Source organism: Molothrus aeneus, chromosome Z (assembly GCF_037042795.1).
Source record: "Molothrus aeneus isolate 106 chromosome Z, BPBGC_Maene_1.0, whole genome shotgun sequence".
Taxonomy (NCBI): Eukaryota; Metazoa; Chordata; class Aves; order Passeriformes; family Icteridae; genus Molothrus; species Molothrus aeneus.
This window is the reverse complement of record NC_089680.1, coordinates 22102049-22124275: the sequence shown is the minus strand read 5'-3', so window position 1 is coordinate 22124275 and position 22227 is coordinate 22102049. Positions and strand designations below refer to the sequence as shown.

General features: G+C 39.9%; 1 protein-coding gene and 1 non-coding gene across 2 annotated transcripts; both read right to left on the bottom strand.

Annotated features, from left to right (window-relative positions):
* Window positions 1-1221: 1221 nt before the first annotated feature.
* Window positions 1222-21666, bottom strand: HAUS6 (HAUS augmin like complex subunit 6). Its single transcript, XM_066568933.1, has 17 exons — window positions 21527-21666; window positions 20392-20487; window positions 19541-19613; window positions 18407-18539; window positions 17685-17832; window positions 14400-14465; window positions 14213-14264; window positions 13844-14017; window positions 13060-13241; window positions 12348-12477; window positions 11709-11784; window positions 9811-9901; window positions 8483-8543; window positions 7645-7824; window positions 6662-6797; window positions 5340-6321; window positions 1222-2020 (listed from the first exon to the last, which is right to left on the bottom strand). The coding sequence occupies exons 1-16, from the start codon at window positions 21583-21585 to the stop codon at window positions 5372-5374; spliced, it is 2607 nt and encodes an 868-aa protein (XP_066425030.1). The 5' UTR covers window positions 21586-21666; the 3' UTR covers window positions 1222-2020; window positions 5340-5371.
* Window positions 8630-8760, bottom strand: LOC136569468 (small Cajal body-specific RNA 8). Its single transcript, XR_010785360.1, has one exon. It is a non-coding gene; the product is annotated as a small Cajal body-specific RNA 8 (non-coding RNA).
* Window positions 21667-22227: the final 561 nt, after the last annotated feature.

Here is a 22227-nt window from a genome sequence, read left to right as displayed (position 1 = left end):
AACCTTTGTGAGCAATGCATATAAGTTCTGGCAAGAAAACCTAAGCATAATATTCCAAAGTTAAAAAAATAAAAGAGACCAAGGAATACATAAGTTCATAAAGCTATCCTTTTGGAGCTTACATAGTAATAGGTGACTCTAAAGTGTGAAATAGTGGCTGCTCTGCAGTGCTGCACAAAATGATCTCCTCCTGCATACTCTTCTCTGGAAAGGAAAGCAAGGTACTGTACCTTGCATTGTATTTCAGCTAATTTTAATACAGTGCACCTAACTTCAGAAGTCCAAATTACATACTTTTAGGAAGTCACACAAAGGAATCTTTTGATTAGGAAATTCATGAGGAACAGAATTCTCCAGGCTTAATGGGCAAGAACTTCTCATAGGTATCTTAAGATATTTAGCACTGTACATTAGGAATACTGTATTAATCTTCAGCAAATATCTAGGTTTAAAGAAGTCAGAGAAATACAGAGTTGTATTTCTGGCTGCTCATAATACCCTGCTGTTCTCAACTTCCCCTTACTAATCATTAAATTACTGCTCTAAATAAGAATTTTACCTAGAATTTCAAATTAATTATGATGGATTTCCAATGTAAGCCTAACCAAAAATGACCTAAGTGTCCAACACAAACTAGTGGACAGGAGAGCTACTACTTACAATACAAACAACGTTATATTTAACTACAAGGAGGAAAGATTCTGCTTTTATATGTAACTCAAAATGTGAGGCAAGGTCTTCACAGGAAACTCAAAATTTTTAAATGCCATTTTTTAATCTCAAACTGTCAACGCAGTAACAACACAAAAGGCAGTTTGACTTTTCTTAAGATAGGCCACAATCTTATCATCCACATCCTTATATGTAGCTAGTCTACAGCCCATCTAGCTACCCGGGCAATGTTTGTGAAGTCACCAGTGCCAAGCTCTAGAGTCCACGTGTGGACAGATCACAGCTGGGCCTGTTCCCGGCAGCCAGTAGCTAAGGTGGCAACAGGATCATAGAACTTAGGTTTGAAAAGACCTTCGGCTATTAAGCAGCACTTCCCTCTTATCTTCTAATGTGCGAAGCCATTATACATATTACAGCTTCCTCAACCACCCACATGCCTTTTCACAGAGCCTGTCACATTCTCTTTATAAGGAAGATGTCAAATACAGGTGGAGCTTCTTCTTAAAACCCAAGGTAACTGTTTTGGAAGAAAGGAGGAAGACAATCCAGAACAGAAAAACAGCTTTATTTAACAATGTCTCTAAACACATTAGGTTAGGAGTCAGTATTTTTACAACAGTAAGTTTTCCTCTTGGAATCTAGAGTTGTACTTTCTCCCATTACCACAGGCTCTATTACCTTTTACATCACAACATATTGTGAATGTCAGTTGTTAATATCAAGTAGCATTAACGCTACCACAAGCAATAAATTTTTGTAACTTTAGTGTGAAGCATTTATTCAGTAATATAGCTAAAGAAATATGCACTCCAGTGAAGATTAGAAAAAGGGAACAGCCTCTATCAACAGGCAGAATTGATGGCAGTACAGACCAGAAGTCCCAGTAAGAGAGATGAATGCAATGGAATGTAGAGCACCAAGAAAAATTTCAATCTGTTGGGTTAAGGGTTGGGATGGGGTATGAGATGTGGATTAGGAGCAAATTAACAGATTTCACTATTTCTCCTTTGACATCTAATTTTTCCATTTTCTAGGGTTATGCCATTCACTCAACATCTGCTGTTCAAAATATGCTTATAGCTCTGTATATAAATGATGTGCTGTATATAGAAAGCCACAGTGAATGATATGAAACTGGCAGTGTCAGAGCAGGCAAGTGACACTCCTAAACAAGGAGTGGAATAGACTCGCCTTGCAGACCAAAAGGAGTGCAACTTCCCAATGCAGATAATGCTTGGAGAAGATGCAAGTGAACCATAAATGCACTGCTCTGGTTATGCTGCTGCTTTACAAATTCCATCCTGATGAAGGTTCCTTCATGCCCAGCTTCCAACTCAACTATTCTTATCTGAAAGAGAAAACATACTAGTTTGCAATCTACAGTATTCAACTATTAAGACAGAAATACTGAAGCTGTTTCACATGTATTAATAAAGCATATATAAAATGGTACTCTAAGTACCATTTGGTAAGTGCTCTCATCAGTTGCTAGCAACATAGCTACCGTTCTAAATGAAACCTTTTTTGCACTAATAAATTACACTACTTCTTGAGACTAGTTTATATTAAATTCCAAGTACTGCATTAAATCACAGCACAGGTAGCATTGGAAAGGACCTCTGGTGATCATCCAGTCCAACCCCCCCACCACGGCAGGGTCACCTATAGCAGGTGACACAGAAATGCATCCAGTTGGGTTTTGAGTGTCTCCAGAGAGGGAGACTTCACAACCTCTCCGGGCAGCTGTTCCAGTGCTCTGCCACCCTCAGTGTAAATACTTTCTGCCCCAACTTACGGTGGAACTTCTTGTGCTTTAGTTTGTGGCCACGGCTCCTTGCCTCTTTTTTGAACATCACTGAAAAGAGTGGCACCATCCTCCTGACACCCACCTTTGAGATATTTCTGTGTATTGGTGAGATCTCCTCTCAGTCTTCTCTTCTCCAGACCAAACATTCCCAGTTCCCAGAGTCTCTCCTCATGAGAGAGAAGCTCCAGACCCCTGATCATCCTTGTGGCTCTCCACTGGACCCTCTCCAGTAGCTCCTTGTCTCCCCTGTGCTGAGGAGCCCAGAACTGGACACAGCACTCCAGGAATGGCCTCGCCAGGGCTGAGTAGAGGGGGAGGATCACCTCCCTGACCTGCTGGCCACACTCTTGCCAATGCACCCCAGGATGACATTGGTCCTCCTGGCCACAGGGGCACTGGTGGCTCATGGACAGCTTGTGATGCACCAGGAGTCCCAGGTCCTTTTCCATAGAGCTGCTCTGTGGGAGCTCAGCCCCAGCCTGTGCTGGCACTTGGGGCTGTTCCTCCCCAGGTGCAGGACCTGGCACTTGCCCTTGTTGAGGCTCACCAGGTTTCTCTCTGCCCAACCCTCCAGCTGATCAAGGTCCCATTGAATGGCAGCAGAGCTTTCAGGTGGATCAGCCACTGCCCCCAGTTTAGTGTCACCAGCAAACCTGCTGAGGGTGCATTTGATCCCTTCCTCCAGGTCACTGATAAAGAAGATTGGTCCCAGTACTGATCCTTTGGGAATACCACTGACTGCAGGCCTCCCGCTGGACTCTGCTGCACTGATCATGACCCTCTGAGCTCTGCCTTCAGCCGGTTCGTGATCCACCTCACTGTCCTTTCCTCTAACCCACATGTCCTGAGCCTACCTGTGAGGATGCTATGGAAGATGAGGATGTTATCAAAACCCTTGCTGAAATTAAGGTAGTGCTGATACCATCTGATAGACACCAAAGCTGATGACTGAGATCTGAGCTCTGGGTCGGAGCCTGTGAGCTGCCAAATTTCAGGATAACAAGGAGTATGAATATGGATGACAGCAGCCAGGTGAATGGATGGTGACAGACACATCAGGAGCTGGGAATTGCCTACCTTTGGGATAACAAAGGAGATGAAGATTGGTGACACCATCTAGGTGGATGGAAACAGAGAGTGGGGACAGAAGCTGAAGACTCAGGATGAAGAGCAAGACCTGCATGCGGGGAGACTGAGGATGTAAAAGATCTGGGGCTCCTTTGCTGGAGGTCTTGCTCAGTGGGACCAGCTTGAGCTGTTTCTGTGTTACTGCACTGTGAATAAATGGCTTTATGGACTGAGACATCTGAGACACTGCTATGGGACACCTGGGACCTGTGAGGACACTGGTCTGAGTGCATGTGAGGGTGGGCTGTGTGAAGAGTCAAGCAGGGCACCCGTCAGCTCACTGGAGCCACCCACGGCAAAGGGGCTTCACTCCCAACAGTTAAAGTCTCTGATGTCTCTGGGAACGTCACTGCCAGCGTCTCATGAATGGCCAGACTGGGAAGTTTCTTTAACAGCAAACAATATCCACTGCTCTCAGCTAGCCAACCCACCCTGCCATGTCATCTCAGAATGCTATGGTAAAGTACAATATCCACTTGTCCACTCCCAATGGCCATCCTGACTACTTGGTGAATCCATCCTGACTATTTCTGATCACCATTTCTTGTACAGGCTTGGTGATGTTCTTCTGAATGATCTGTTCCACCACCTTTCCAGGAATGATGGTGAGGCTGACTGGCCAGTAGTTTCCTGGTTCCTCCTTGTTGCCCTCTTGGAAGATGGATGTAATGCTGGCTTTCATCCAGTCATCAGGCACCTCCTGTTCTCCATTTCTCTGGGATAATGCAGAACGGCTTAGTAACAATATTTCCCATGCTACATCTACCTCAGCATCCACAGGAGCATCCCGTTGGAGCCCGCAGTCTTATGGGCATTAAATCTGTCTAGCTGACCTCTAACTGAACCCCCTATGACCAGGGCCAAGTCCTCCTTTCTTCAGCCTTCCTCCCTTACCTCTGAGGTGTGGGATTTCTGAAGGACAGCCTCAGCAGTAAAGACTAAGGCAAAGAAGGCATTCACTAATTCCACCTTAACTGTGTCTTCCATCAGCAGGACACCTGTCTGCTTCAACAATGGCCCCACACTTTCCTTAATCTTTCTTTTCCTGCTGATGTACTACCACTGATATCCCTTGCCAGACCCAATTCCAAGTGGGTGGTGGCCTGCCTAATCACATCCCTGCATACCATCTGTTTTCATGGAAGTCCTCCATTACTAGTTAATTTTTATCAATGCACTTTAATTATTTAATTGAACATGTAACTAAACACTCCAATACTGGTTAAACAGTTGACACTTCTGTTGGAAATGGGATAAGGGGATAGGCAGGCTGGAATGCAGGATAGTTCTATCAACACCTTAATGAACTCACAGAAGTTTCAATGACATATGACACATTTCTAAATAGCCAAATTTGTTCAGAGTAAACACAAAACTTCAAGCTATCTTTGTGAATTCTCAAAATCTAAGTTCAGATTATTCAAAATCTAACTGCAGATTGCAGTTAATGCACTTTGAGGCTTTTTTGTTTTTTTAAACCACGCTAGATTACAGCAGAAAATCAGATGAACATCTTTTATTGTACTTGGAAGATGTTTGATAGAACTCTAGAACTAGAGGAAGCATGTTTCCTTTATTTTTCAGGTCTCATCTTCCACAAGAAACAAGCATACAAATAATTTGTTTCCCTCCACTTCCACAGCACAGTCCAACCACTCAGAGGTTATTCATGGAAGTATATCCAGTGACTGAATGGACAAAATATTGATGCATAAAGAACACAGAAACTTACCCTTCAATTTATGTAGTAAGTCTAATGGGACTTCATGTACCATCCATCTGTTGATAGGATACCAGCAAAGGTGACAGGGAATGTTTGCTTTCATCAGGAGAGTTTGGCAATGGCATCTTGGTAAATCCTTCATCCATGGAAGGATCATCCTCATTATCCTCTCCTTCTTCTGATATCATATTTAGTTTAGCTCTGTAACTTTGAGATTTGTCTCCATTATGTGTTTGATGCAGCTCCTCTTCACTCCTAGATGCAGTCTTTTTTAGCACTTCATGTGAGTTTGACAGGGACTGCAAATCTAGGTCCAATTTTTTAATATCCTCATTATTTTCTGACCCATCCATTAAATTTTCACTGTCCACTGTAAAAAAAGTGGAGTCTGAGTCTGCAGATATGCTGGGATCCATACCATCACATTCTGGAAGTGTCTCATCCAATATTCCCATGTCAGGACATTCACGAAGGGCAGAATTTAATGCAGATACATTCCAGCATAGCATCTTATCCATTAGAAAACTGCAACAGTGGTCTGAAGGTAGTGTATTTGTTCTACTACCACTTTTCAAACAAGTATCTGGAATATTCGTGTTCTTCTCTACATTTTGCAAATTCTGGCTTAGATCTTCTACAGAACTTCCACTCAAAGCAGAACAATCTGGTTTCTCTGATTCAGTTCTCTCATTTTCGGGAATTCCAGACGTTTTTGAATCTGAAGATTCAAATGTATGACTTACACTCACGTGCTCCTGAGAACCAGATTCTGTAGAAATTAATTGAGACTTCTTTTCTGACACAGGAGGACCCAAGTCAGATACAGGAGACTCAGGTTCAGGGCACACAAAGGCAGAGTCCACCTCCTCCTGCATACCAGGTGTAGCATTCACTGAAGATTCTTCCACCACCACTTCAGCTGAGGACAGCTCTGGGTCTAATGAGCCCTCAGTCTGAATAGATTTTCTCCACGAACTTCTAACTTCAGTAACTAAATGAAACAAATCAAGGTCAAATTTTAGTACTTTCAATCAGTCTGGTTTTTTTCTGCCCCCTCAGTGATATAGCAATCCAAGAGGGAATACGTATAGCTGCTTTATATTGTTTATGTTTCCCCAACACAAAGGGAATTCTACATAAGAAAAAAAATCTCTTAAATCAAATTCAGAGCATTCACATCTTATTAGGTCTACTATGTTGTATTAGAGCGAGCCATTAGAAAAACATGCAACATCATTGAAATAATTATCTTTTTCTTCTTGCGTTACAAGTCAATGAACTAACCACAGTTTTTATCAATGAGCATAATAAAAACAGAGTTTCAAACTCACGCAGATTTTCTGGAGTTCGGGGTATTTGATTCTTTGTTATAAATGGGTTAAAAGACAGTGACCTAATGAGATCATCTAATGTCATTCCTTTTTCTTCACCACAGTGAGGTGACTCAGACATCACTGACTTTGCAATCTGGAGGATGTAAAAGAACAGCAAATTCTAAGAAATCAAAATTATAACCTCTTAATTTCTGTCAGTTATGGTTAAAAATAAATCTCATTCTCCAAATCATGTGGAGAATTTGGAATATCCTAACTTTTCTGTTATTTACTACTTAGGTTCACAATGACCACAGCATGCTACAAACACAAAATGAGGGTAAGGGACTGAGATCAGATTCAATTCTCAGTTCACTAATCATCTATGAATCCACCTTTCAAATAAGAAAGTGTGCTCAGATAGAATATATTTAAGACATTAGCCAAGAACTGCATAAGCTTGAAGACTAGAGACATACTCATACATTTAAAAAATTTTAGCAGATGAAAAACAACTACCATTTCAGTTAAAAATGCAATTTACTTTCCAAAATAAGAAGTGGCACATTTTACAGTAACCCTTGTGAAGGAATTCCTCAATTATTAAATAGTATACCTAAAAGGAAAAGTATTTACATTCCTGCTTAAAATTACCAAGTCCCTGTTAAATATTTAACCTGTATAACTTAAGAATTCAACAGTTCTTTTTGTTTCCAAATATATGCAGTGTACTTCACAGACTTAAGTGTAATCATACCATGATTCTACTGAACATACTATTCCTTCACCATGATTTTAAAGTATGATACGTGCACAAACTCCATGCTTTCAGTGTGTACTTTATCAGTCACTCTAAAACAACATGACTGATAATTATCTAGCAGAAAAAGCTATCTTTCAATGTATGTGGATTACAAGAGACATTTTTTGTTATAATTAGTGATTTGTTCTCCAAACTTAGTGATTGTTTACTTAAAAACTAACAAAAATTATATCCTAACCTCTTCTGCCAGTTCATCTCTGGCTTTCTCAAGAAGGTAATCTTTTTTCGCAGGAGACTTTGGCTGAGTAACATTTTCACCTGCATTCTCCTCCATTTCTGAAGTAGGGAATTCTTCCTTTCCATTTTTGAAGTTTTTTTGAGGCACGGGTTTTTCATTTCCCACACAAGTATTCAAGTTCTACAGGATACAAAGGAATTATTAGTTGTTTTAAAATCAAGAAAGGATATTAGCATAAACTGCTGTAAAATTTCTGAATTGCAATGGCCCCACAGTGTTTAGTCAACAAAAATATTTCAGTCTTGAATTCTAACAAAATACAAAACAGTTTTATAACTGTATTCAAAGTATGACCTAAGTAGTGACTAGGATAGATGTTACGTACAACACAGATGACTCACTTGCAACCCTGATCACAATGCAGTGAACAACGGTACATCCAAGTTGCTTTTACCCTACATTTTCACACTTAAATTTCATTTACAGCTTAAAGAAACAAAGTATGACTGCTGCCCACATCAAAAGACTGTTTCAGCAAAGAGGGAATCAGTCACACACTGTATGTTATACAGGAAGTCAGATACAAGGGCACCTACTTCCTACTGTTCTTTCCTAAAGCTTGGTGAAGTCACTGAGAGTTAGCTTTCAGAATTTTGCCAGACTAACTCAAATGTGTAAAAGTATTGCTCAATAAACAACAAAAAACCACCCCAAAAACCTCACAAAACAAACCAAAGCCCTCAAAAAACCACCCCCAAAACCATTTTCCACAAAGTCTAAGTTTCAACCAATATAAAAAGGACATGTCATAAGCTTAACTTATTTCAAAGAGATATACATTTTTAATTAACAGGTCTTCATTTTCAGACGCTTCTGACGACGACGGCACCGATGAGGTCCTCAAGAAGGGAGAGAGACAAAAAAAACCCAACAATTTTAGAGACAAATTAAACAACTAGAATGCATATCTTAGAAGGCTGTTATACACTGTGTGCTCCGTATCTGTCCGTTACGATTTCCCTCAATTCGTCCCGGTCATCAGAAAGCAGTTTTACTATAGGGAGAACAGTGTGACAATTAGAGCAGCTTTAGCCCTAGTTGTGTATCAGCCTCCCAAAAACAGTAAATTAATAAACTCTGCTATTGATTAGCACACAGGAAAAGAAGGGATTTTTCAATACACTCGTAAACAAGTCTTCTGCATTCTACTATAAAAGATAACTGGAAAGTCTTCTGCACACTTGACAACATTCTTTTTCCTATGTAGTCTTTGTCTGAACCATTTCTGGCATCCACAAGTCTGTTCCTATGTAAACTTGATATTTAACAATCACCTGGCTACCAAAAACTTCAGCTTTATCACTTCTAGTAAGTTTTGTGCCAATGGCATAGCTCCCAAAACTGCACAGTTCTCACTCGCTAGGAAAAGCACACCTTAAAATATTTTTGATGTTATTTGTCTGTAGCCTCAGAAGCAGACATGCCTCCATACTGTATGAAGTCACTGAAAGAAACCCAGGATTTAATTGTTAACTACTTTGAGAGCCCCTGAGACTTATATGCAACTACATCTACTGATGTCTAAGAATGGATAGCATTATAGCATTCCTTTGCTAACTCCCTTGGTCCCTGCTTAGCAGATAATGTTCAGTCACGTGTGGGAGTCATATTATGAAAGACAGCATTATTCAAAAGGTCACGAAATATTTCTGGACTAAGCAAATGACAAAAGGAAAAAAAACCCTCTAGGATAACATTGTTCTGTGTTTAACCCTTTGCTGGTACTGTAGGAAGAGTAGCTACAGAACAATGTGACTAAGTTTCAAGAAAAGTAATGAAAAAAGCCTTGTAGAGTAGGTTTAGCCTGAGAAACAGAAGCTTCTGTTCTCTCCATCTCTTGAATCTTCGAATATAGTTAGAAAGCAAGAAAAAAATCTTGCAATTTGACTGCTACTCCTATTCAGCAGCAGCCAGTTGATCAATCTGTCACCAGCTGCAGAAAGCAGCAGTTACTTTAGGACTATCTTGCTAAAGCAAGTAGTTGTGATGGAAGGAGTGGGCTACTAAAATATTCTACTGAGACTCAAATGATGCAAAGTATTCAGGTCCAATAAGTAAACTTCTAATTCTTCTATTGCTTTTTTATCAAATTCTCATTAGGCATACCTTCTTGAGGGTACTAATACTGTATTGATTGTGGTTTCCAAAGACCCATCATTTTCCTCATGGCTTTCTTCTTGATCGTAGTCATAATTATCTAGAAAAGCAACCCAAAAGTTTCAGTATTGCTTCCATTTTCTTCACTTTGGCTTCCCATGTGACACAACTCACTCACACTACTTCTGTAGACAACACACTGGATGGATTTTACACTTCAAGAAAAATAAATTAATACATAAGCAGGATAGTGCTATCAATCCTTTTGCTCAGGCAGTACCTGTAGTAACAGATGCCCCTAGCAGCCAGCACCTCTTTCTGTTGTTCCTGAACACATGTTCAAAAACATGATTCTATCTGCTGCCCTGCACATATCAATCAGACTTTTTACCTTCTTCCAAACTACAGTCCCAGCCACATCATCATTATCCCCTCCTCTCCACATACACCTTAATTGTACAGTACATCAATTCCACAAAGCACAATTCCACACACCTTTACTCCAACTGCATTAATCAATAAATATCTTTGTGGATATACTCATTCCTCTTGCTGCCTCAGTCCAAGCAAGGCGAAGCTTTGCATAAGTAAATGTTACAGAAATAAATGTTTTGAACATTATTGGAGGTGCACATACCTCAGTCATGGACTGTCTAGAACAATGTACTAACTCTGGCACATCTTGAATACAGAGCCAAAGTTTAACCTCAGTAGTTCTCTACTAATACTAAATTTCAGCTTTTGCAGGGAAAAATGGCATTTCCCATCACATTTAACTCAACACATCAAAAATCCAAGCTCACTTCTAGTAGTTAGGTGAGGTCACTATTCTGCTTTTGAGTTTGACCCTATTAACAGACAGAAGTTTTCTTAATGGCTGTATTATCAGATAACGAATCTCAACCACAGAGAGAATGTCACAATCTGTCTCAAGCTTTCTGATTCTACCAGGTCATAGCATCATAGTACAGTGCTTCAATCTTTTACATTTTTAAGGCAAACTATGTTCCAAATCCAATTCTGTAGCTTTTCCTCTGCAGCTTCTAGCCTTATACCCACATACACTCAGATGGCTGGACCAGTACTTTCACTTTTGTAACCAAAAGGATCTTCCCACCATTTTTTTGCATCTTGAAATTCCAATACACCTCTGCTATTCCATTTTTCCTAAAAGGAATTCTAAATTACATGATTCACGCAGTCTTCCTCCTTGCTTTGTAGCTTTTAATTTGTAACTCTATACTAGTGACAATCACGACTTGGTCAATAAGTAGAATAAGGTCACACAGTAAAATATCATCAGATCATCGGCCAATTAGCATGTGCAACAACCTGATGATCAGCAACATGCCTGATCAAACTGAGCTCTGATCAACACTATTAACCAAATGACTGAATCAACTAACACAAATCAAGTGAGGTCCTGACCAAATGGCACAATTACTAAGGAATAAAGCATTTCAGTGTACCAGGGAAAGATAGTTATGTGGGAGGACACCTTCAATTTCTTTTCCTAGACAGTCAACAGGAAAGTTTCACCTTCTTTCTCTATTACTCCTCCAACCCAAAATAACCTTTACTGTTAGACTGAATGTATTCTCTAGAATCGATGAATAAACAAACCTTTAACCTTTATACATGGGCATCTGTCTCAACATCCTTTGTGCAAGAACAACAAAATATCAAACAGCTCACCACTGCGTTTTTGCCAAGCTTTAGAGAATCTCCAAGACACTACGAAGTTGAAAAATGCAAGGCAATTTTGGCAAAGAGTCATTCAGAACCAATTACCACAGACTATCAAAGACCATCTGCAAGTGCAAGAACAGAGTCTTTTTGACTCCACATAACTTTTAACAATTGTGGTGGTGGGAAAGAAGGAAAAGAAGTTTCTCCTGTTCACCCACCTGAAAATGACTGATTAAGGACACTATCTTCATCTTCGTCTGAAGAACTAAAAGATTGAAGTGATGAAGCTGGTTGCTTTCAAAAGGAAAAGAAAAAGTTACATAAGCAGGCAGAAAAAGTCAGTTTAGCAATTAACAGACAGTTATTTAAAACAACTTTCCTGCTAACCAGCTGTCAGACTCAACTTCTCCTCTCTCTGCTGGATAGCTACATAAGGGTATAATCTCTGTCAGTGTGAGCATCAAAATGGATATTATTGTTCCTTCATCAAATACATCGCTTTAAAAGGGGAAAACAGAAATCAGCAAATATTCAGCCTGAACATACAAAATGCTCAGCTTCTACAAGGGGACAGACAGAAACAAACCAAAAAGCAATCTGCTCACTCTTATGCTGACCTATCATCTCAACATCTCCAGTGAATACATCAGTATAACAAAGTCAAATGTATTCTCTTTAAGAAATATGTATTCTCCTTACTTCTTAAAGCAGAATTGGGTATACTGTACTACCTGAGTCCCCTCACCTTATCTATAAAGCTGAAGTGTTGTAACAGAACATACTAGTTTAGACCTACATCCTCTCTCACCTTCACCCTTTTCTCTTTCCCAGAATCAGATAAAATTAATACTGCTTACCAGATCATCTTTAAAGATTAAATTAAAAGGACACTGGCCAAGAATAATTTTCCACTTTGACTCCCAGATTTCCTGTTTTCTGGGAAGAGACTGATGCGTTGTCTCACAATGCTCTTGCTTTCTTCTTAGACTGTAATATATAAACATGGAAAATGAAGACACCTGTTGATAGAGATAACAATTCTACATAAAGAGGGAAAGTATTATGTGTTCTCCCTTATCCTGACAAACCTTTGATATGTATCAGTTTATTCATGCATTTATGCAAACACTAAGAACTGAAATTCACAACCAAAAAAGCTGCTGCTAGGCAGTCTTCATGTTTCTTACAGCACAATTGGAAAAACTACACTAAAACATGTATACAATAAACACTTTAAATTTCCCTAAGCCAGTTACAGATGAAAGTTTTAAAAATCTCAGAACTTATTAATGCAACAAGACAAAAAAAGCAAAAATCGGATCAGCAAGCAAATGAGATCCCCAGGAACACAGACCAAAATATTAATGAAACAATGGCAAAAAGCTGAAACTAACTAGAGAAGAATCTGAATAAAAAGTTATATAAATAAGTAGAACAAACACTAATTTTCCCAGAGGCATAAGACTGAACCAACATGTTTTTGCTGTAACATTTTTCTAGAAAAGACTCCAGTAGATATGATCCTACCATTTAAGAACAAGCAATTAGAGAAAATCTCCCAACAATTACCTTTCTGTCTTCAACTCCCGTAGTGCATTCTTGTAGGATGTAACCACATCCTCAATTCTGTGAAGTTCTTTTAATTTACGTGGATAATGTTCATCTCTCAATGTCATCAGGGCTTCATTTAACAACTGAATAACTGTTAGGAAATTCAGATTTCCCTCTTCATATAAATTTCCTGTACAAAACTTGAAGTAGAGCAAGCAATTAAAAAAATAATTAGTGAACATTACCAATATGAGAAAGTTTTGTCTTCTGTAGTCAGAGCCAGGACACTGTATACTTTATACTTAGATTCAGGTCCTGATAGTTTCATTTTACAAAAAATACATTCTAGGTTAAAACAATACAAGCCCAGAAAACTCCAACAATGAGGTATTCTGTTTGACCACTGCCCCAAAAGATACGGCCAAACAGCACCAATGCCATAACTGAACAACACCACATACTACAGTATGGAAACAAAAGCCATTTGATTGAAGCACTGGTTAAAACAGTCAACATAATTTTAATGTCTAAACTACAAAAAAGTCAAGTACTATAATCAAGCAGACTTATCAATATATTTACCAAACTGAAATAGTTAATGGGTTAGAAATAACAAATATAAAGCAGCACTATAATAATAAGAAATCTCTGCATATTGATTATACATTTTTCATGCACCCTTCTGCAATTACCTCTAATAATCCATGAAGTACTTTTTAAATTTTTTTAGGTAATTAATTGCATTCTTGGGGACTAAATGAAAACAGTTTAGCAATTCAGCAGAAGGACAAAAACCACTTACTCTATATATGTTACTTTCAATTCTGTAAGTCAACAATGCTGGAACACTCAAAACAACATCAGTTCCATCTAGAATACATGGGTTAACACAGTCTTTAAGTACAGAATCCACAACTTCCTTTTCTTTTTTCAGAGATGTAAGCATTTCCACTATAAGTGCCCACATACTGCGGACCTTAACAGGAAAGGAGAAAAACACTCTGTTAAAATGTTGTAATACCTACAATGACAGAGTATCAAAACAGTATGAAGGCAGATGAAAGGGCTAGCATAATCACAGGTAGACAAGTGCAAATCACAGTATCTGACAGTAGGTGTTGCAGAAATGTTAGAATTCAACACATTGTCACAGCAGGAACAAAATGCTCACCTTCTGAATTCTCTCAGTTGTGTCATTTTTGTTTTGGTCATTTTGCTTCATCCTATATGCACATGCAAAACAAAAGTTCAAGAGTTCAAGCAGACTACAGTGAAATTACAGTCCATATTTCATAAAACTGAGCATCTAATCTATTTCATACATCCTAACTTAGTTAAAAGGAAAAGCACTTACTTACCTGCAAAACTGCTTCTGCATAACTGCATATTCAGACTTTGTCCGCTTTATTGCTCTAAATAAAACCCTAGGAAAAAATTCAACAGCTAGTACAGGCTTATCAGAATTGCTTACAGTCACTAACCAATTGTTTCTCATCCCAGCAGCAATAAGTAAGTTACTCTAAGTATCTATTAGCAATGTGAACTACAAATATATTCAGCAATTCTACAGTACCTAAATTCCTCACTTTCAAAAGACCAGAGAACAGAATACTGGGGTACAAGCAGCTGGACCATATAAGCTCTTTTGTCAAAGTGCTTTTATTAACATTTTAAGCATGTAAAAATGTAGTAGTTTGATTTTCAGAAAAATTGGGTGCCTAAATCATGCTGCATTCAAAAGGATCTTTGGAGTTCAGATGCATTTGTCAAGAATGAAAAAAAACAAACTATAAGGAGTTTCATTTTTGAAGGGTATCACTCAAACAGTAGTAATATTTCCCAAACAAGGTCACAGGAGACACAGAATTACAGGAATCAGAGACATTTATGAGAGTTTGATCTCTGGAAATTTTATTTTTGAGCCTTCCATTGAAAGCAGAGCCTTTAATTATGCTACGCATGATCTTGTCAAACCAAGTCTTGAATATTTCACTTCTGAGGGCAACCTTTTTCGTTTAATTGTTCTTACAAGAGATTTTTTTAAATCTCCAGATGGAGTTTTCCCCAACACCTGCTGCCTTGTCCTGTTAGGGCACATCTTTGTGAAGAGTACCTCCACATTCTCTACAACTACTTTTTAGATACTGAAACTCTGATTAAACCCCTAGCATTGCCTTTTTCAAGCTAAACAAACCAAATTTCTACAGCTTTTACTCATATATTTCACACTCTGAAATCCTCTAATTCATTGCAGTCCTCTGCTAGTATCTCTCCCATCTTTCATTCTCTACCTTCAAGTGGGCTGATCAAAACTGAACATAGTATTCCATATGTGGCATTAGAATTGCCACCTCCAGCCAGCAACTAAGTACCACACAGCTGTCCACTCACCTCCCACCTCCCCAGCCCCAGCAGAATAGGAAGAATCTGAAAAATGGTAAAACTTATGGGCTGAGATAACAGTTTAATAACTGAAATAAAAATACTATAGCACAGATGTAAAGGAAAAAGAGAGAAAATAGTAAAACTGAAGAAAAATGTGTGATGCATAATACAATTGCCCACCACCTGCTGACCACTGCTCATTCCCATACAACATGGCATGCTGCTAGTCCTGGTTTCCTGGACACTCTGCTGACTCATGCACAGCTTATGGCCACACACTACTCTCACTTCTGATTCCTTTTAGCAGAGCTATATCACAGCTAATCACCCACAAACCTGTGCTGCTGTTGGGGACTATTGTCTCTCTCAGGTGCAGGACCTCACACTGGTCTTTGTTAAACCCCACACAATTTTTGTTGTGCAAGTCTCCAGACCCAGTAAGGTCTCTCTGTGAAATGATTCCCCACTGCAGTATCTTCCTTCCTCACAGTTTGGCACCACCTGCAAGTTAGGTGGGTTTGTATTCAAGCCTGTCATCCATATCCCTTAAGAAGACACAGCACCAGCCTCATAGAATTCCATTCATAGACCAGTTACTTGAGTAACTTTGAGGCACTGTCACCCTTTGGGCTCACCCCTTTAACCAGCCTTCTGTCTTTCCAAATATGTCAGATATGTTCTGAAACATAAGGTAAGTATGTCTGTCAGGTAAGTATGTGCACCCTGTGCTGTTGGATGAAAGCAACGAAACCTTTGCTTTACCCTCTTCTGCTATCAGTGTTTTGTTGCTTCTTTCCCCACTGCTTCTTGGCACAGAGACTGGGCTACTGATCTTACCCATTAAGCCTAAGGATAGGTACATATCGGGTATCCCAACCTGTGAGACTTGCAACTTACCATTTTGTTCAGGAGCAGGTCTAAATTGTCCACGCACTTCCACCTCCTAATAACATTCTACAGGATTCTTTATTCAAGCTCCTTAGCAGGCTCTTGGAACTTTAGCTGAACTTAGGCCTTCCTAGATACAACACTGCACACCTGAGAAATATTTCTATATTTTTGTCGTAAGAGTCGGTTCCCTTTTCTATATTCCATATGTTGCTACGCTGGTTCCTTATTGCACCTGTTTGTTTCTTGACTTAAGATGGAACACACATGAGCTTCAGCAAGGATCTCAGTATCCTATCACTCATGAGCTTTCCTGCTTTCCACAAGATACGTCCTACAGTTGCCTAGGCCAGTGGAAATACACTCAAATTAAAAGGCCAGTGTAATCAGCTTTCCTCTTGTCTTCCTCACATTCCTTTGCATTTCAAGTTCTACAGCCTTGGCTGCAGTGACCATAAAAGCCCTGTAATGTCTCCAAAGTTTTTCTCTCATTTACACACAGCAAGTTCAAGAGAGTACCACTCCTACTCAGCACACTAAGTGATTCCATCACAAAGTCATCTTCCAGGTACTCCCCATTCTTACATTGCTAATGCATCACTGAGCCACTTTCCCAGCAAATACCAGGATAAGCTGAAGTCCTCTGTAAGAATCAAGGTCAGCAGAAACCTACCACAAGGTCTCCCTGGATGCTAAACCCTCATCCAAAGGCACGAAACATGACCAGTCCTCTTGTATGGAGCTGTACTACATGCACATATACTACTGACACTGCTCTTTTACCTACAGTGCAACCCCTCGCCCTTTTCCGCCATTTACTAAACAACTCACAACTGTCCATGACAGTGCTCCAGTCATGTAAACTATCGCACACAAATTCTGTAAATTCTGCTGATACATAACTCTATGCTTGCATAAAAAGTTCCAGCTCATGACATTTCTCAAGCTTGGAGTGTTTGCCATAAACAAGAACTAAGAATAGCATACTTTTGTGAAATAATTAAGGTTTAAGTAAATAAAATGTATCTTGCAGTCAATAAAAAAAACCAAATGTTTCATCTTCAGAATGTTGTATTTTACCTTTCAGAAGAAATCATACTGGTCTACATGCAGAATTCCCTGACCATTGTAATGCCCAAGTAACATATAGCATCTCTCTAAACAATTCATTTCTTTAGACTATTATGCTTCACAAAAGATCTAGAAGCAGTAGAACTGTTGAAGAAAAAAAGTAAAGGGGGAAAACATGGGAGAAGTTCAACAGAATGACTTCTGTGATGTAAAGCATATACAGACTTTTCAAATCCTTCTAAAAACACATACACAAGTCAGCTTTTATGAAAAGACTCACTTTTTTTTTAATTACTTACTGTGCTTTTCTCCTATATTCTTGAAAAACAAAGTGTTCCCTTTGAAGAATTTGCAGCAGTTTACTGTATGCAACTCTGTGTCTTGCTTTTACTATGTACATATTCCGCGGTCTCTGCATTACAGCTTCAGCAAAAGGTATACCAGTACCTAAATAGAAGCCAGGGTTTGGATTACATTACTTGCTTTTAGCAAATTGGCAACTTCCTAATCTACCTAGATCAAACTGCAAGAATCACAAATCAAGATGCTCATTTTTACCTGGACTGAAACATAGCATGCAGTGTACTGCCACTTTTGCCTTTTTTTCTGATGTATACACTTTCATTCCCTCACTCTCACTCCCTTTCTATATTCTTTAGGTTACAATAATACAAGATGCCAGAACAAACATATCTGATCCTTCAGAATTCCTCAAGTTCCGAAAAAGAAAATAGTGCAGTCATCCAATACTTTTGAACCAAACCATTGCTTGTGTGGGTAATGGTGCAGAGCATTGCACAGGTGAACCTTGGAACAAGACCCATAAAGCGATAGAGAGTAAAACCATCTGCTTTGTTCTATCAGTAGAACATTGTTCTAGCAGTAGCTCTGTGCAATGCACAGAAAGACTCTGACCTGAGCATCCAACCAAGAACTTCTTAAAGTTCCTGTCACATATTAAAGACTTGATACATTTACAAACACAACATATGAAGCATTTTTACTGTCCCACACAGCTTACCTTCAGAGAGCTTTTTCATGTTCTCAATCATTACGTATCTTGCCAAATGGTAGAACACATGAACAAATTTAGCACCACCAGGAGAAATCAGTGTGGAAGGTGTAATTTGTGGAAGACTTACTTCCTTCTGCTGCTAGAAAAGTACAATAATTTTAAATGCAAAACTAATCTGAGAAGTAAAGCATAAACAACAGCAATCAAAGACTGGTCTACATACCAAAATGCTGCAGATTACCCAGTAGCAAGCCTGATGCAAAGCTAAATGACTTTGCCCACCACTGTTAACACCTACTGTAGTCAGCAGAAGAGTATATAGCTTTTTCCCATGTTCCCAACACTCACTCAGTTCTGTACACAAGATGGTTTCAATGCAAAGACTATAATTGCTGTTGGATAAATGTTAAAAATTGGTGCCATCCTCATTCCTAACTGTTAACGCCTATCTTTGAAAACACATTCAAGTTTTCTTTCATATATTCTACTGAAGGCATGAATTAGTGTACTTTAATCATATTTAAAGATATTGTAGCATTGGTTTTCACCTTACCTATTATTACTAAAATACTAAAGTGTTGAGGAACACAAAACAAGATTTTTAGAACAATCCTTAAAACAAAGGCAGCATAAGAAAGCAACAAAATAACCAACATTACTTGAAGCGTTTTCGTTTTGTTTCTAAAATGCTTGCCTTATACTGTAGCCCCTTTCCCATATACAAGAAAATACTATTAATTAAGTTTTTCATCCATCTGAGTCAGCTTTCACAATAAGAAATACCTTCCCAGGCAACTTAAACAAACAACCCTCAAGCTGAAGGAAGTTATTCCCACCCAGGGTTAAGAGACTCTCTAGACTTCCATTTAATCAAATACTGTTACCCAAAAGCAAGCCACAGCAGTTTTAGGACCCAACTAGGTCTCTCTCTTCTAAATTCCCCAATGCCAACATCTTTTCTTCAAGGAAGTCCAAGATAAACTACACAAGAAGAATACCCTAAAGAATATACAAAGCAAAACTAAATTCTTTGATAAAAATTTTCTTATTTGAAACTCTGATATAAAACAGTTCCCTCATAAACAAAATAAGGTCACAGAAACCATCAGAGCATCAACTTGCACTTTTCATAATACTCACTGAAATTTCTTTTAGCCACAGACAGCAGTGCTTCCTAAATCTAGGACTTGATAGACTTGAGATTCCAGATTGCCTTTTCATTTAAAAAGGAAGAGGGAAAAAAAGAAAAAAAAAGAAAAAAAAGCCATGTCAAAACATTCAAATATTCGGATTCCTAATTAACCATTGTAAAATCAAGAGTAAGACACAGATTTCGTATTGATGCCGAGCCAGAAAATGAGGGGCATACATCCCAAACCAAGAACAGATAAAGGTTTGTCATATTACAATGTTTTCTTTTCATAAATTAATTACAGATTATTTCAGAGAAAGGTTTGTCTGCAGCTCTTTCTAACTTGGGACAGAGGAAGAAGTGAAAAAAAAAAAAAGAGGGCAGAACCCTGACCATTTGCATATCAATGGTCTTCCTCCTGCAATGCTGCAATGCATGGAGACAGGTTTTTTTGTATGACAGAGCTGTTTCAGCTTATACATTCAAATGCATAAGCTGATAGAGCTCTGTCGTACAAAAAAACTATTAAAGTACACAGGGTTCTTGCCATGTTGAAGGTCCTGGAAACAATCCATAAATGACAAATGTTATTTTCTGTTTGGTCAGAAAGAACAGGACACGTAGATTAGTTATCAGCTATTACAATTTATATCAAAGTTGCCAAGTAACAGAAACAACTAATTAAGGCAAGGTTTCAGACTGATCAAAATTGACTAAATTGTGATCAAAACTAAACAAATTCTCTGTATGCTCTTCTTCCAAAGTATTCCCCAAGAAACCACCCCTTCCCCTCCAGCAACTATATAAAACATACTCTTAATTAAGGGCACAGTAGTAACCTCAGAAGCCAAACACTTACTTGAAAGTTTGTCTTGCACGGTGCTTATCCAGCTTTGTAAACAAGAAGCGGGCAATGACAGAAAACGCTTTGCCATTCGGTTTAGCAAACATATCCCTAATACACAAATAAACACCCACATCAGAAGTAGCTATGGTGACAAATGAACAGAGCACTTTTACTGTCTGCTAAAGACTACAAAACAGCATTAAGTTACAGAATATTTAATTGAATGCTCTATTTCCTATGTAAAACTATAGACCTTTCATCCTATTTAACAAGGGTGAAATCCAGGGCTGCAACAAAAACAGTGTGGCCAACAGGTCGAAGGTTCTACCCCTCTGTCCTGCTCTTGTGAGACCCCCCCCCTCCAACCTGGAGTGCTGCATTCAGCTCTGGTGCCCCCAACTTGACAAGGACATGGAACTGTTGGATCAAGTCCAGAGAAGGGGCACAAAGCTGAAAAGCAGACTGGAGCACCTCCCCTACAAAGACTGAGAGAGCTGGGGAGCTGGGGCTGTTCAGGAAAAGAGAAGGTTACATGGAGACCTTAGAGCAACCTTACAGTATCTACGGGGAAGCTGGAGAAGGACTCTTTGTCAGGAACTGTGGTGAAAGAACAAGGAGTAATGGATACAAGTTGAAAGAGGGAAAATTTAGGTTAGGTATTTGGGAAAAAAATCTTGACTGTGACACTAGTGAGACACTGTAACAGGTTGCCCAGGGAGGTTGCAAATGCCCCAAGCCAGGCAGTGTTTAAGGCTGGCGTAAGGCCTTGAGCAGCCCGGCCCATGGCGGAGGGGCGGGGGTGGATCTGTGTGATGTTTTAAGGTCCATTCCAGCCCCCTAACGGTCACGGTGCTATGAAACAATTCCGGCAAGAGTGTTACCTTTCAAGGCAAGTTTTCAAAACGCGCTAAAAAGCTCCTCACCTCGCCTTCTCCACATGACTGTGAGGGGGAGCAGGAGTTCTCACCATTCCTGGGTTTCATTTCTTCAGAAGCTCTGAGATAACGTGGTCTGCGGCTGCACTCCGGGCATTTCCCGGGTGCTCTCTGTCGCCAGGGGCACCGGGCCCCTCGGCGGCCATGGCGTGACGCTCCCGCCCGCTCGGATCCCCCACCTCCGCCCTCCCCCGGCTCTCCCTAGCACTAACCTCCCTAGTTGTATGCCATGGTATAGTTTCGGGTCGAAGCCCAAGGCCAGCAAACACATCCAGAGGTGACCGCTCTCCCACTTAGTGTCCACTGCAGCTCTCGGCGCCGAGTGGCTAAAAGGCACCTCCGCCGCCGAGCGGGTAAAAGACCCCTCCGCCGCCGAGCGGGTAAAAGACGGCTTCGGCGCCGAGCGGGTAAAAGACGGCTTCGGCGCCGAGCGGGTAAGAGGCGGCTTCGACGCCGAGCGGGTAAGAGGCGGCACCCGCGCCGCCATCTTCCCGAGCCCGCCAAAACCTCCCGCGCGCGGGCCCGCCCATACCACTCCCCTACCCTCGCGAGACCTCCCGTCCGCCACCGGCGTCCCCGACTACGAGGCAAGCCGGACGCGCTGCCTCATGGGAGGTGTAGTCCGGGTGCCGGTATCCCTCCAGAGGGCCCTTCGTTTTTTGTAATCGGATTGCAGAATTTACGAGGGGGAAAAAAAAACCCCACCAAAGCAAAACAAACAAAACCCCCAACAAACAAACAAAAACCCCAAAGCCAAAATGAAACAAACCAAAAACCCAAACAAAAACCCCCAAAACCAAACCAAACCAAAAAACCAACAAAACCAAAATAATAATAATAATTAAAAAAAAAAACACAAAAAAGCAACAACAAATAACCCCTAACCCTAACAAGAAAAACTCGTACCGACAAG

Bases quoted from the DNA above. Each gene is read 5' to 3' on its own strand.
- HAUS6 (XM_066568933.1), bottom strand. From the start codon at position 21,585: ATGTGTTTGCTGGCCTTGGGCTTCGACCCGAAACTATACCATGGCATA. The intron at 14,466-17,684 runs GTAAGTAATTAA...ATTTTTTCCTAG, and splicing joins GAATATAGGAGAAAAGCACA to GGTTTTATTTAGAGCAATAA. The intron at 8,544-9,810 runs GTATGCCTAATG...TCCCTTCTTGAG, and splicing joins GTATTAGTACCCTCAAGAAG to GACCTCATCGGTGCCGTCGT.